Genomic DNA, 15,939 nt, shown 5'->3' on the forward strand with positions numbered 1-15,939 from the left:
ACCGGAGTACCCAGAGAAAAACCACACAGGCACGGGGAGAACATGCAAACTCCACATAGGCGAGGCCGGATTTGAATCCAGGTCTTCAGAACTGTGAGGCAGATGTGCTAACCAGTCGCCCACCGTACCACTGAAGAAGTGTTATTAAGCTAGTTATCTTAAGCAGTACACACCCACAGTGTATATGAACGAATGTGACCTACCCAACTTGAAAAAGACGCATTTTTCATCGTTTTGAAAACTCTGCATTTTCCGCCTTTAAAAATGTCAGTTGTATTTTAAAAAGTGACAAGCACTATCACGTCTCTTTGTTGATAGTTCAACATAAAGGTGTCACGATACAAATGTATCCATTGTAACTGGACCCAGAAGCAAGCGGAGGCTGAGAGTTTTGTGGAGAATGGTTTATTGAAAAGGAATTTGGAATTGGACCTTTGAGGCGTAATGGCGGGCCGTCGAGCCGGGGAACGTGTGGGAGGCAGTGGTGTAAGCACATGGACGGCGTGGTGGAGGAGGTCAGCAAGGCGGGGATTAGGGTTAGGGTTGGAGCAATGTGGACGAGGAAGAACATGGAGATCAGAACAATTTGAATAAGGCATATCTTACGTGTGAGTACAAGGCCGGTGTACAACGGTTGAACGTCTGGCCGTTGGACTGAGGATGGTATCCGGAAGACAGGCTGGCTCCTGCGCCCACCGCTTTACAGAACTCCTTCCAAACTAGGAAGGAGAACTGAGGACCTCGGTCCGAGACGATGTCGATGGGGATTCCGGGGAGTTTGAAGACATGATTGACAAGGAGGTTAGCGGTTTCAAAGGCAGAGGTTAGCTTGTGGAGGGGTATGTAATGGACGTATTTGGAGAATCGATCAATGATAGTAAGGGTGATAGAGTTACCTTCAGAGGGAGGTAGGCCAGTAACCAAGTTCAAGGCGATGTGGGACCGAGGGCGGCTTGGGATAGGTAAGGGGCACAGCAGACCAGCTGGGGGCAGATGTGAGGTCTTCCTTCGGGCACAGACGGAGCAGGCTTGGACGAATTCCTGGGTGTCTTTTACCAGGCTGGACAACCGGAAGTGTTGTTGTTGTACAAATTGGAAAGTTCGGGTGATACCGGGGTGACAGGTGATTTCAGAATTATGCGCCCACTGTAGGACGTCCGATCGTGCTGAGTCGGGTACGAACAGCCAGTCAGGAGGTCCAATTGGGTTTCTTGAGCATCTTTCACAATCTGTTCGATCTCCCAAGTGGCTGCCTCAATGAAGCAGGAGGAGGAGAGGATGGTCTCATGTTCTGTAGGGCTGGAGGGGGGTGAGTGCATGCGGGAAAGGGCATCAGCTTTGCTGTTACGGGAACCAGGGTGGGAGGAGAGTATGAAGTTGAACCGACTCAAGAAGAGTGCCCAGCGAGCTTGTCGGGGATTGAAACTTTTGGTGGAACGGAGGTATGCAAGGTTTTTGTGATCGGTCCAAATGATAAATGGAGACTCAGTCCCCTCCAGCCAATGCCTCCACTCCTCCAACACCCAGATGATAGCCAGCAACTCTTGGTTGCCAACATCGTAATTTCCTTTGGTAGAGGATAGACGACGGGAGAAAAAGGAGTCTGGGTGGCGTAGGATGGGAGCAATGGTGCACATGGTCTTTAGCTGGTCGAAGGCTTGGGATGTGGCCTGGGTCCACTGGAAAGGGAAGCTGGTGGAGGTGAGGCTGGTGAGAGGAGTCGCAACTTGACTGTAATTGCAGATGAAGCGGCGATAGAAGTTGGCGAATCCCAGGAAGCGTTGTAGTTCTTTGCGGGTGGTGGGAGTGGGCCAGCTGACGACTGCTTGGATCTTGGCTGGGTCTGGTTGTAATTGACCTTTGGCAATGATATAGTCCAGGAAGTCTACGGAGGAGAGGTGGAATTCACAATTTTTCGGTTTGACTTAAAGGCGGTTCTCAAGGAGGTGCCAGAGGACTTGGCAGTCATGACTGCAGTGCTCTTCAGGGGAGCGGGAGAAAATGAGAATGTCGTCTAAGTAGACGAAAACGAACCGGTTCACCATGTCGCGGAGGACATCATTAATGAAAGTTTGAAAGACGGCGGGGCATTGATTAATCCAAACGGCATGACCTAGTATTCAAAGTGTCCGAGGAAGGTATTGAAAGCCGTTTTCCATTCGTCCTCCTCTCCGATACGGATGAGATGATAGGCATTGCGTCGGTCCAATTGGGTAAATATCTGGGCATCACAGAGGGGTTCAAATGAAGGGCCAATAAGGGGTAGTGGAGACTTGTTTTTTACCGTGATTTCATTGAGTCCTCAGTAGTGGATGCAGGGGCGGATAGGGGTATCTTTTTTCTCAACGAAGAAAAAGCCGGCCCCCACGGGAGAGAGTGAAGGCCAAATGAGTCCAGAAGCCAGGGAGTCACAGATATAATCTTCCATCGCCTTTTTCTCAGGGCGGGAAAAGTTGAAGAGACGGCTGGAAGGGAGAGGGGCTCCCAAGAAAAGATTGATCACGCAGTCAAAAGGGCGGTGGGGGATACAGAAATGGCAAGATCCTTTCTGAAAACTGGGGAAAGATCATGATATTCTTGCGGTAGCCAGGAGAGGTTGACTGGTGTAGCAGGTGGTTGAGGTTTGCTAGAGGGTGGTAAGGCGGCTAGCATACAGTGCCAATGACAGTGAGGACTCCATCCGATGATAGCAAGGTGGTCCAGTCTATGGTGGGATTGTGCTTTTTGAGCCAGAAAATTGTGAGGATTAACAGGGTCTCAGGGGAAGGTATAACAAATAATGGAATGTCCTCACAGTGGTTTCCTGAGATGAGTAATGTAATCAAAGCAATTTGGTGGATGACAGGGGAGTCCATCCAGGGCAGTGACTCTTTTTGGTGACTGAAGTGGTCCGAGAGGGAGTTGGAGCTGACGTGCCAATCCCTCTTGAATGAAAATGTCATCTCCACCGGAGTCAATGAGGGCAATAACCGGTGTGTTGTGAACAGGACTCGGGAATACACTCGGGAATGGTCATGCGGGAGGGAGAGCTTGGGGACGTGGTGGTTTGGATCACCACAGCAATCTCGGGTCGTGGTGAGCCTGGTCTTGTGGTCTCAAGGGGAATGTGGACATGAAATGGCCTGATTTACCGCAATAAATGCACAGTCGCTGGGTGACACGGCACTGACGTTCCTGGGGGTCTAGAGTTGCATGGGTTCATCTGGTGCAGTGGGGGGTGATGAAGAGACGGTCGGAGGTTCGGAAGGCGGGCGAGGTGCTGCCGGCGTGATGGATGCAATTTTACGCGCTCTTAGCTCCTTATCTCATGGTCTTTCCCATAACCGGTTGTCCACACGGCTGGATAAAGCGATAAGATCTTCGAGGGAAGACGGCTTGTCCCGGGCGGCAAGCTCATCTTTGAGCTGCTCTCAAAGCCTGTTTAAGAAAATACCCCTTAGCGCCGCGTCATCCCACCCGCAAGAATCCTAAATTCCACACAGTATATGAAGCTACGGAACTCGAGCCCTGAGTAAGCGTGAGAACTGATTTGCCCTGAACGGGGTGATCAAAAACGTTTTGAGTTCCGCAGAAAAGAAGTTGAATGACGTTAGTACCGGGGAAGAGTTATGCCATAATGCGGTTGCCCATTTCGCTGCTTTTCCGTGGGGGGTTCGTGTCGTACTTTGGATTGTTCGGTGGTTGTAGATTGAATACCAGGGAGCAATTGAGGAGGAATTGGCTGCATGCACCTAGGTAGGGCTCGAGCAGAGGAACGTGAGGCTCTTTGTATGGGAGGCGGGATGGATCGGCCTGGATCGGCGGCTGCGGGATGGATCGGCGGCTGCGGGCTCGGAAGGACTTATGGAAAGGTGGTCGGACTGCATTTTGGAAGAAAGGAGGGGAACTGCATGGGAGTGTTTAATGATTCCATGATCTCTTCTTATATGAGGGCCTTGGAGGATGAGTGCTTGTCTGAGCGCCTCCGGGTTTGCTGGGTCCAAAGTGGCCAGAGTATTCTGTCACGATACAAATGTATCCGTTGTAACAGGACCCAGAAGCAAATGGAGGCTGAGAAGTTTGTGGAGAATGGTTTATTGAAAAGGAGGCGTAATGGCGGGTCGTCGAGCCAGAGGAACGTGCGGAAGGCAGTGGTGTAACCAGGTGGATGGCTTGGCAGTGTGGTGGAGGCGGTCAGCTAGGCGGGGAACACAGAAGGAGCACTGAGGACGAGGAAGAACATGGAAATCAGAGTAATGCAAATAAGGCTTACGTGCGAGTACAAGGCTGGTGTACCACGGTTGAACGTTAATACTCTGGCAGAGGAGTCCTGGATCTGGCAGGTTTAAATGCAGGTTTGTCATGTTTTTTTCCGACTAATTGCAGTGTAGGCGACACGGTGACCGACTGGTTAGAGCGTCTGCCTCACTGTTCTGAGAACCGGGGTTCAATCCCCGGCCCCGCATGTTCTCCCCGTGCCTGCGTGGGTTTTCACCGGGCACTTCCTCCCACATCCCAAAAACATGCATGGTAGGTTGATTGAAGACTCTAAATTGCCCGTAAGTGTGAATGTGAGTGCAAATGGTTGTTTGTTTATGTGTGCCCTGCGATTGGCTGGCAACCAGTTCAGGGTGTACCCCACCTCCTGCCCGATGATAGCTGGGATAGGCTCCCGCACTCCCGTTACCCGTGAGGATAAGCGTCTCAGAAAATGGATGGATGGATGGATAATAATAATGGCGGCACGGTGGACGACTGGTTAGCACATCCGCCTCACAGTTCTGAGGACTGGGGTTCAAATCCAGGCCCCGGCTGTGTGGAGTTTGCATGTTCTCCCCCTGCCTGTATGGGTTTTCTCCGGGTACTCCGGTTTCCTCCCACATCCCAAAAACATGCGTGATAGGTTTATTGAAGACTCTAAATTGCCCGTAGGTGTGAATGTGAGTGCGAATGGTTGTTTGTTTATATGTACCCTGCGATTGTACCCCGCCTCTCACCCAGAGCAAGCTGGGCTAGGCTCCAGCACGCCCGCGACCCTAGTGAGGATAAGCGGAACGGAAGATGAATGAATGAATAATAGTAATAATAATAATAATTATTATTATTATTATGCATTATACTTATATAGTGCTTTTCTAGCTATTGCTTGCGTTGCAGCCTTTTTTGTGACATGGTGGACATTCACCACCCAACCAGAACTCCATCCATCTGGATCATCCAAATTACAAAGGCATTCATGAGGGAATATAATTGTTCAAAAACGAGATAGATGGGTTAAGCGGCATTTAAGCTGTATGCAGGACTTCAAGCCTTTGGAGCCTCCTGCACTGTGGTTCTTGCGACTCCAGAGACACCAGTAGCTTCTTAACAGCTGCTCTTTTAATACGATGCATTTTCTTGACAGAAACTTTCCTGAATATGCCTTTATCGTGGGAAAAAAAACAATTTGCTCTGAGCCCCATGAAAATTATTTTACAGTATGATTTTCTTAAAATGTCCTGTTTTTATTCCTTTCGCAAGACATTGGCATTGTCATTCTACGCGTTTCATCAGAAGACTAGTCAGTCCAATATTTAGAAAATGTGACATGTAACATGGGACTATATCCTCTAATTTTCTTTAAATTGGGCTCAGCTGGGAAATTAATAATCAAACCTGTCTGAGATGTATATAAGTGATCTAAATAGATGGGACAATCAACATATGCAAAAACATTTTATCTATCTTAAATCCTACGTGCATAATAATCTGGAAGTCCGCATTCATAGTAAACATTAAGTTTTCACAATAGTTGAGCAAGACACAACATACAAAACACACCCATACTTTATCTTACATACACACTTAGGTTTCCCCTGCCCTGTGTTGAGCAATAAAGGTGTTCAGCCATGTGAAACCCAACTCCCAACTGCATGTTGACCTTTGCCCTATCATGGACAAATATGCACAAAGCAAGTGGTGTGGGGAAGACGAAATGAGAGGATGAAAGAGTTGCGCCTGTATGTGTCTTTATTGTAAAAGGCATGAAGGCAGAAAGGTCACAGAAACACATTGGTATCAGACATAACAAAACACACAATGTCCCAGAGCCCACATGTGTCTATCATTCCCTCCTACATGAACACACAAATGCTCATAAACAGACACTTCGGTGCATCTGAAGTTTCTGCCGTGTGCCTTCTATTGTAGTATCTTTTCCTCATTCTTCCAACAAAATAGACCCATATCCCTCATCTGTCTAGCTGTAATTAACATCCCTGACCACTGTGAGTAGGTCTGTGCTTGTATCGGAGACTTTTGAACTTGGTAACACAAGTCAGGCACGACACAGACACACAGACACACACACACACACACACAGACACACACACAGATAATCTATGACTTTCCTGGACATCCTTTTATCCAGCTCAGGCCTGAGGGATTTTCCGTTTGCCCAGCCCGGCCACGAGGCCTCTTTTCAGGGTCAGAGATCAGAACGATGCCCTTCATGACCCTGGCGGATCTAAACAAGATACAGCCCGTACAGCCTCCTGCCTTTGTTGAGTTATGAGTTCACAGGGTTAACATAGAGTCACAGATGCTGATATAACACGGGATCATCTTGTACAGTGGAGGAGGGTAACTTGTGGTTTTTTTTCATTATTCGGCTACATTGTGCAAAAGGCAATACAAGATTATAGAGTATATTGATACATTATAAAATATAATTTGGTTTAGGATCAACATCATTCTTGGTCTGACTTAATGGAGTTACCCAAGGCACATTTCAGTAAAATAATTGGTAAATAAATAAAAAAAGCGAGATAAAATCTACAATAGACAATAAATCATTTAGTAGAGGCTTATCATTCTCATCATTTTATTGTGAAAATCCATGAAAAAAACTTAAGTCACAAGCAACTCCTTCACTTACGCTCCCCACTGACCTATTCATTAAATCTATTTTTCATTTGTTTTCACTCTGACAATGAATTTGAACTTCAGACTGACCCAGGGGTGGAGTTCAATAATGAGAGGGGTCGGTGGGGGGTTAGGAAGTCTTTGGCACATAGGTCCACATTTGACCTTAAAACAAGGCCTGTTATATCAACTTTTCACATTTTTAGTTCCTCTGCCTTTCCAAATTATGAGACATGTTTAAGTACATGACAGTAGCAAAAGTTGGTGGTCAAGGGAAACAGACTTGAACCTGAATCACTACACACTGGTATGGATAAGCCTTTTTTTACATCTTGCATTCCTGCCATTAAGGGTTACTATATACTATAGAATTTCACCTCTTATGATCAGCTTTATGGGATTGTGATCAGAGGTGGGTACAGTACCCAAATATTACACTCAAGTAAGAGTACTGTTACTTTAGAATGTGACTCAAGTAAAAGTAAAAAGTAGTCATCCAAATATTTACATGACTAAGAGTAAGAAAGTACTCAATGAAAAAAACTACTAAGAGTAACTAGTGAATAACTTCTATTTTTTATTTAATTTTTTAAATCAGAGCATGAACATCAAATTATATATATATATATATGGGAGTCGACACACACCTGCCATCATTGCAATTTTTAACTGCCCCAAAACCAACAACACAAGCATTGGCCCCTACAGAAACATTATTTGCTTTGTTCACTAAAATGACTTCATGAAGAAGCTGTTTGCTGACCAGACTTAGTGATTGTGTGTGCGTGTGCGACACCATAGGACAGGGCTAATGTTGCCATATCCACTGCCAAAATAACAATAGAAACATCTGCAACTTACCGCAAGGTGTTTTCTCAAGTTAGAAGTGTAAGTCTAGTAAAGTCAAGCTCACTTGCAACTTGAATGAGGACAAGCTCCAGGAGAAAAAAATAAAATAAATCTATTGATGGATGTTGATCATTATTAGTCTGTTTGTTTGTTTTAATATAGAATCCTATTTTAGTATTCATTTATTGAAATGCTTTTTGTTGAAACCGCTACTGCTTTTATAAACTTTAATATTGACCACTGTCTGCTTGTTAAGTCACGGGCTGTGTTTTTCTTGACTTGGTTCTGATGAGATTTAGTTTATTTGTTCTTTTTCTCAAGTTTCCTGTGTCCCGTGTTGTTCATGTCTTGTGTGCTCATTTGGTTATTGTCTCAACCTGTTCTCGTCAGCCCATCTACCTTGTGTCAATCTATCAGCTTCCTGTCTTGTCCAGGTGTTCCTTGTTGTCCCATCAGTTTGCTTGTATTTAGTTCCCTGCAATTGGGTCCTCCACCTTCTTCTTTGTGCTTTTCACCAGTATCCGCCACTCGTCCTAGTTATTCACCAAGCCCTAACATTTCCCTTTCACGTATTTATTTTGATTCAGATTTTTTTTATTGTAAAGATAGCCCCATTTAGGTTAACCTTTCTGATTCTGAGACCGATTTTGATTTATACGGTTCCTCCCCTCATCGTTTTTCTAGTCCTAGTCAGTTTTTGTCACATTTTCCCTTTTCCCATCCTTGTGAGTCCTAGCTCAAGTCATTTCTCGCTGACCTTTACTTCGGCACCTGTTTGGCCATCTATATGGGACCACCCAAGTAAAGGTCAAGTTTCATTGTCATGTCATTGCACCCCCGTTTCAAAGCCATGTAATTTTTCACCCATTTCCACACCTCAATCCATGTCTTCTGTCAGGGAAGGATCTGTCTGTCCATTCACATACAATGTAAACCCCTCTATCTGTTCACAAAGCTAAAACGTCAACATGTATCTTGGAACATCGGCATATTCATTCACATACTTACGTAATGCAAGTATAGAGGGAGAAAAACTTGGTTTTGGGTTATGGGGACCATGAGGTGGCTATGACAATTCGAAGTGGAAATACAACCTTTATTGCCATTGCACAGTGTACAACCAAATTGTGGAAGATTGGGACACAGGCACAAGCAGAATCTATGAAGCTGTTGTCATGATCGGATAAAGGTCCAGATCTAGGATTCCCTTGTTAACCTCGCGGAAAATTTAGTTTTTTTACATTGGCCTCTATTATCAGTGATTCCTCATCAATCTTGACGAATGGAGTAGAGTGTGGAAAAGAAGTTGAAGTTAGTGTTTATCCAAATTGAGAACTTATGGCCTTGGCAGAGGTCTGTGGTATACATTTTTCATCATTGACAACATCCTATACTATTTTCTTTAATCTTCAGTCGAAGGTTTTCTCTGAGTAATCCAGTATCTATTCACATCTTTGCTAAAGAGGCCGAAGAGTGTGTAAGCTGAGCCGAAGGGTGCGGTGGCTGGAGGACATGGTGCTGATTGATCCTGACAGCTTTATGAGGCTTTGTGACTACTGAGCAAACTGAGGGACATAATTATATTTGCTTAAGGACATTCAGTGAGAGGAGGCCATTATATGTGTACTCATACTGTTAGTATGTCAAGTGAATGTCAGTGCACGTGACCATTAATAGCAGTTATCAGCAGCGTATTGTACTGGTCTTTAGAGTGCTATGGACATATGTACTTACAAAAATAATGCACACAGGCAAACATGCATGCACACACACCACCACCACTACCACCACCAAGAACAACAAAGCATGGTCTAAAAGACAGTTTACAAATAATATAACTAAAATTCTATCACCATAATTCACAAATGCACACATAATTTTCTTTATATTGATTTAGTATGTAAATATACATACACACTATTCAATGTCCAACTGTAGTCATTGGAAATATGACAATTAAATATGAGAACATTTATAGTGTGGTGTGTTTTACTGTGAAGCTGGGTGATATGGACATACGACGGAAAAAAGCCTCGAGATGATAACAAACAGAGTGGATATAATGGACAAGTGCCAATATACTTTAATTTTTTTATTAACTGTTTTTTGATAAAGGGACAAAATGGGTGTGGTAACAAGATTATGCAGACATCTGTCAGAAAACACAGACAGTGGTTTTCTTAATACAACTGAACAGGTACTCCATATACAACTGAAATTAATAAAGAGCTTGATTTGTCAAATGACCATTGGCCACAAATGCAAAATAAATGAAATTATACTCTAACAAAAATATAAAATAAAATTAGATCAAAACAAGGATCCATCCCATGTTCTCTGTTTTAAACAGAGCATATAGGTGATAATAAATAACTCCCATTGTAAAAGATAAAGTTCAAGTTCAAGTTACAACAAACAACTCTCAGAACAGGAATAGAAAAGGCTGATAACAAAATATTCGCATTGCCATTTACAAAAATTCTTAACTCAAGCAGGCTTCTCCACATCTCCCAGGTCAATGTTAAATATGCTTAGCATATGAAAGTGTACCCAATCTAAATATAAAGCACCATTTTGTATTTGGCAATGAAAAAAAAATGCAAAACATTGAATTATTTTTAAACATATTTATTTTGATACTTTTTTTTGTACGGCATGTACTGCATATGATTTTTTTTTTCTCTCTCTACTTTTTGTTGGAATGTTGTCAGGTAGGTAAGAGAGACAGAAGCGCACAATAGAACAGGCCAATGTCAGCTTGTATTACTGCATACAAGAATGGCAGCAGGATGGAAGGAGGGTCGGAACCAAAAACCAAAGAAGATATGTACAACGACCTCTGTGGACAGGGAAAAGAGCAGTGGCCATCATATGACCTATAGCCTCCCAATGCCACACGCTTTCGCTGATTTTTTTGTATTAGGTTTTTCATTTTATCTCTTTAAACATACAAATAATTTGCACTATATTATCCTGCCAAATTAAAAAAATATACCGTGGCAGCTTAGGATTTTTTCCACTACCAGAAAAGGTATGGTACCTTTTAGAGAGAACAAGCAACAGTTAAAAATACGAGCCTCAATATAAATACTATAGTGCCTACTCTAAGTGAACATTGAATTCAAATACAGTTCTAGAAATACAGAAAAATCAACCATAAATGTGTTTAAGCATAGGAATTGACATGTATGTGCATTTTCCTATATTTTAAGTTCTTTATATACTCATATATAATCTTAATCATTTCCCAAATGCAAATTGTATTTCAACCTGAAGAGCTGTGAAGAGCCAAGGAAAAATAAAATACAAAACCATCACAGATTTTTTTGTTTGCTTTTTCTTTTCTATTTCATCATTTCATATATACTGTGATCGGTGTCTTGAACATCACCAAGACGCTGAGGAAAAGAGAAACGACAACAAACTTAACAGTTTCCCCTAAAAGACAGTGAAGTGTCATTTCCGAAAAAAATGTTTTATTTCCATACCTATAATTACAGGAACATTTATACAAAAATGTGAACAACAACATTTGAGTGTTTATCGTCTAGCCGACAAATTCAATCGATTATCCAAGACATAGATGGCAAGAATGAAACAATGCAGCTCTTCACCAAAGTCAACATTAAGGACTACAGCTGCCAGTGGACCTAGAGTCCTTTTTGAAACGATCTCTGAGCGCTGTACATTTAATGTACAGACCTTGTTGAAAGAGTGATTTTTCTTGACCCAGTAGACACCTGGGATTTTCGAGGCATCACATTGACAAATGGTCAAAAGTAAAATGGCAAGGGGTGAACCACTGGGACCCTTTTCCCCCTTCAGTGTAAACCTTATCTTGGAATTTGAAACAGTGCACTTCATGTCTTTTAATAGACAATGTAGCATTTAGACTCCAGCCTGTCCACCATTGCAAATGTGTGGTACAATGCAAGAGCGCTGATGGTACGTCCAGGTTGAATGACAAGTGCTTGACTCAAACCAGCTTATAAAGAGCTCTCCTCTTGGGGTTCAAAGCAACAAAGTATGTGCTCTCCTTTAGCCTATGCATACTGATTAAAATCACATTTCACTCTTTTTAAGAGCCACTGCGTATTGATGGATTTCTTTTTTTTCCAATTTATTTTGCTGGAGATCATTGTGACAGACGCTGTTTTGAAGAAATGAAGAAGTAATTGCCTCTAGTCCCCATCACACGTATGGATTTTCAAGTTTGTTGTAACTTTCTCTCTGTCTAGCTTCAAGGTATTTCAATGCTCTCAAGTCTCTTTTAGAGGTTATGTATTACTCAATGTGCCGTTTCATACACCATAAATGAAAGCAGCGTAGCAGGTTTGTGCTAACTCAGAAAAATATCACTGGTATCTCCTCAACTTCAGGATTGTACACTACAGATTACAGTTTTTTCCTCAAAAGTAGCTCCTTATCAGAAACAGAACGACACATATTCAGATATCCACAATACTGGTCATACCATGCTCCTTGTGAAAGCCACATACTGAAGATAAGCCCACTGAACATGTATTAGGTAGCTAAATGGTCATTAACTAGAGACTGAATCTTTGATTGCGAGGTGTCACAGTCCACTGGGGCAGGCAGGTGCTTGATGCAAGGACCTTTTCTTGGTGGTTTCAACAGCCTAGTGTGGCCCCCAAACATATTCCAGATAAGATTATGGCCAATGTAGTCTTAAAATATCAAAGGCACTCTTTCTCACTCTACCAAATGATAGTACGATTTGAAGTCTTTGCACACCCTTGCGTTGTTGAAATTTGACTGTCATCAATATTTATTTTAATTATCGAACCAATGCAGTACTTTATTTTAACCCTGTGTGAACATGGCATCTTTTAGAAAGATCCGGATAAGTGCATTTCCAGGGGTTCCAGAAGAGGGTCATTTTCCATGTAACAACACAAAACTGTACATGATATGTTTTACAGGGTATATGCAGCATGGGTATACTGTATCTTTCTTGTCTTTTCTCTTTTTGAAGAATAAAAAGAAAAAAAACATAACAAGAGAAAAACAGCAACACATTTACTAAACAAGTAACCAACCGGGGACAAGTTCTTTTCTTTTTTCATTAGTTTTTTTTGTTATTTTTGATTAACAAAAACGTACTATGCATGCTGACAAACTCTTAGAAATGAAAGCGTAAAACTAAAAAAATAAAATAGTACACAACATGTAATTTATTGCACAAGAAAAAGGCTCAAAGTTTTGCCTCAATGCAAGAGTATTGCCCCGATACAGATCATGCATTCAATGGATAATGAACACGGGGTGTGCTGGTGTGGAGCACATGGTCTTAACTTTCCACCAGCCTGGTGAAAGTGGAGTTTTGGGTTTGGGGCAAAAACTGCAAGAGTCTAGGAATAAACAGGGAGTTAATGGCAGACAGCTGCAGGGAAAAGGTCCCATTGTTCAGCCTTCTACTCGGACTTTATTTCGGTACTCAATGGACGGTCACTGTGCCATTTTTTCATGTGTTTCTCCAAGGTGCTATACACACTGAAGGGCATCTTACAGATTTCACACTTGTACACATCCTTGCCCACCTGACCGTGGGTCTTCATGTGACGAGTAAGTTTGGAGCTCTGGGCACAAGCATAATTGCACAGCTCACACTTGTATGGCCTCTCCCCTGTATGGCTGCGCCGGTGCACAGTCAGATTACTACAGTTTTTAAATATCTTGCCACAGTACTCACAAGTGTCACTCCTTCGACCATCCTTGGAGCTGGGCCGCCCAGGACCCCCGAGATGAGGTGTGCTGCCCCCACTTCCCGTACCACTGCGACCTGACATCCCGCCATCGAGTTCCCCCGGAGGGGTTGAGAACCGCAGACTGCCGTTCTCTGAGGAATGCTCGGACGAAGAGGCAAAGGGCGATTGTCTGGAATCTCCAAAGTTCAGAAAAGGATCCTTGAGCTGTCGAGAAGCAGCATAGCCAGCAAGCCACTGTGAGTAGACGTTCTCTGTGTTCGGGATTGTGGGAGTGGGCAGGTCAAATTCTTTTTCCAGCTTGATACGTTTGGAAAAAGGACTAAGTGGACTTGGGCTACCCAAAAGCAGTTTTTTAGAAAGGCAGACAGAGGCAGATTCATTAGGAGATGCTCCGCGTCCGTTGACGGTTGAGAGGGAGCCCTCCTCACCACGATTTGTTTCCGGCACTGAGTTAGAATCGCACATCTCCCGATTTTGTGGATGCCCCCTGTTAAGGTGGTGGTGGAGGTGGTTCTCCTGGGCAATTGCGTTCCTTTTGTGTGCATTGAACGCTTCGCTGAAATGCTGCATGCTCGCGGCGAGACCCAGTCCCTGCATTACCTCAGGGAGTGACCGTGGAATGGACCCCTCATCAGTCATTCCTCCCAGTCGTGTTCCAATACCTCCATTGTTTTCATGTGGACGTACAGCTTCAAGGTTCAAGCCAAAGTGGTAGCTGTTGTTTCGTCTAGCTGCCCTCTCTCCATTCTGAACTTCCTCCTCCTCTCCTTCTTCTTCTTCTTCCTCCTCTTCTTCCTCCTCCTCTTCCTCCTCTTCTTCTTCTTCCTCCTCTTCCTCTCCATTCTCACGTAGCATTCTGTTGTTTTCACATTTCAGCTTGGCCACCACTGACTTAAGGGCATTGCTTGCACTGCCCATGTGTTCACTGGTGCCAGGCTCTGGAGAGGAGGCAGTTGAAAGTCCATCTTCTGACTTGCCTGTGTTTGGCGAGGAGGATTTGTGCATGTGAGTTTTCATGTGGCGCTTCAACTTACTTGCCTGTGTGCAGGCATGGTCACACAAATGGCATTTGTACGGCTTTTCTCCTGTGTGGCTGCGCCGGTGCACAATTAGATTACTCTGAAACTTGAACGCTTTTCCACAGAACTCACAACACTTTGATTTCAACGGAGTGTTGGACGACGGTGTTGGCCCTGTCGAGGGAAGAGGAGTGGTAGGATTGGTCTGAGAGCCCACAGGGGACTGCATGGAGCCTGGCAGAGGTGGTGGGGTTGCAAGGTATGGAGTTTTGTTGCCACCTCCACCTCCTGTGCCTATGCTTCCCACAGTTGTCTGGAATGGCTGGAGTAAGCGCTGCATGGGACCAGGCCGGCTGGGGGATAGAGGGGGAGTGGACCCTGAGGTGTTCCCCGCCAGCTCCCGTAGTCGCCGTGAGAAGTCCATTGTTGGAGGGGGCTCCATGGGAAGAGGAGGATTGAGGCGCAGCACCCTGTCAAAGGCACTCGGGTGGTGGGCTGCCAGCGCCAGTTCCTCTGGGCTCAGGTGGTGGTGGTCCAGGTGGTTCCTTGGAGGTGGGCTGAAGATAGGTGGTGTGGGAGGAAAACGCTGATGATGGAGCCCACCGCCAATCCCAAGTGTACTTCCTGCTCCCACACTGTCCCTTCCCCCTGAGCCTGAGCCTGGGATCCGGAGGAGATTGAAAGGGCTTGCATCAGGAGGCAGATGGAGGCCATGAAGGGGAGGATGAGAAGGGCAATCTGCACCCCCACCCAGGGAGGAAGGCCCACCCATTCGTGGGGTGAGAGGACTGCCATGTTCACTCTCCAGGTAGATACGGAAACCGTGGGAGTTTTGGGCGTGCTGCAGCAGGAACCAGGCACTGCCATATGACTGCTTACATGTAGTGCACGTGTAGGTTGTCGGTTCTTCTTTTCCTGTGGTGACATAGAAAAAAAATGTCTTAGAGGAGACCTTAAGAGTAATGAGTTCAATGAAAATATATTTACTTTTACAGACTCCGTAGAGAAAACCAAAATATATTAAAGCTTCAGTTCTGTTCATCTATCACCATCATAGCTATCCCTGCATATAGACTATTATTATTTTGTCAAGAATAATAGGCATGAATCACTAAGACATCGCGAAACCAATCACTTTGTGGAACCTTAGGCCTAAATGTTACGGCTATTAAGAGCAGTTGGCACATGGTGTTGCAGACTTTGCAAATACAACAGTACCTCTTATTGAGGTCATCCCCCACATGAGTTACATGTGAGAATATGGTGTGCATGTTTATTTCAGTGTATGTTGTTCTTCTCTCAGACTTTTCTGGAACAAAATGTTTCCCTTTGCACCAAATGTTTGTCCAGCAGCAGAACAAAGGAAGCGCTATCCTAGTGGAGTAACATTTTCCCTTCTCATTGATCCATCAGCCTTGCTGACAAACACTCATAAATTTAAACAACAATAAGATGACACA

The 15,939-nt window shown here is 44.1% G+C and overlaps 1 protein-coding gene across 2 annotated transcripts in view; it reads right to left on the reverse strand.

Moving 5' to 3' along the window:
- Positions 1–9,808: 9,808 nt before the first annotated feature.
- Positions 9,809–15,939, reverse strand: part of bcl11aa (BCL11 transcription factor A a) — a 50,217-nt gene continuing 44,086 nt past the window's right edge. For both annotated transcript variants that reach the window (XM_061790000.1, XM_061789999.1), the window contains exon 3: positions 9,809–15,394. In XM_061790000.1, the coding sequence (XP_061645984.1) occupies positions 13,167–15,394 (2,228 nt within the window). In that variant the 3' untranslated portion in view covers positions 9,809–13,166. The remainder of the gene's footprint in view (positions 15,395–15,939) is intronic.

The sequence above is a fragment of the Phyllopteryx taeniolatus genome, chromosome 11, assembly GCF_024500385.1.
Source record: "Phyllopteryx taeniolatus isolate TA_2022b chromosome 11, UOR_Ptae_1.2, whole genome shotgun sequence".
NCBI classification, from domain to species: Eukaryota; Metazoa; Chordata; class Actinopteri; order Syngnathiformes; family Syngnathidae; genus Phyllopteryx; species Phyllopteryx taeniolatus.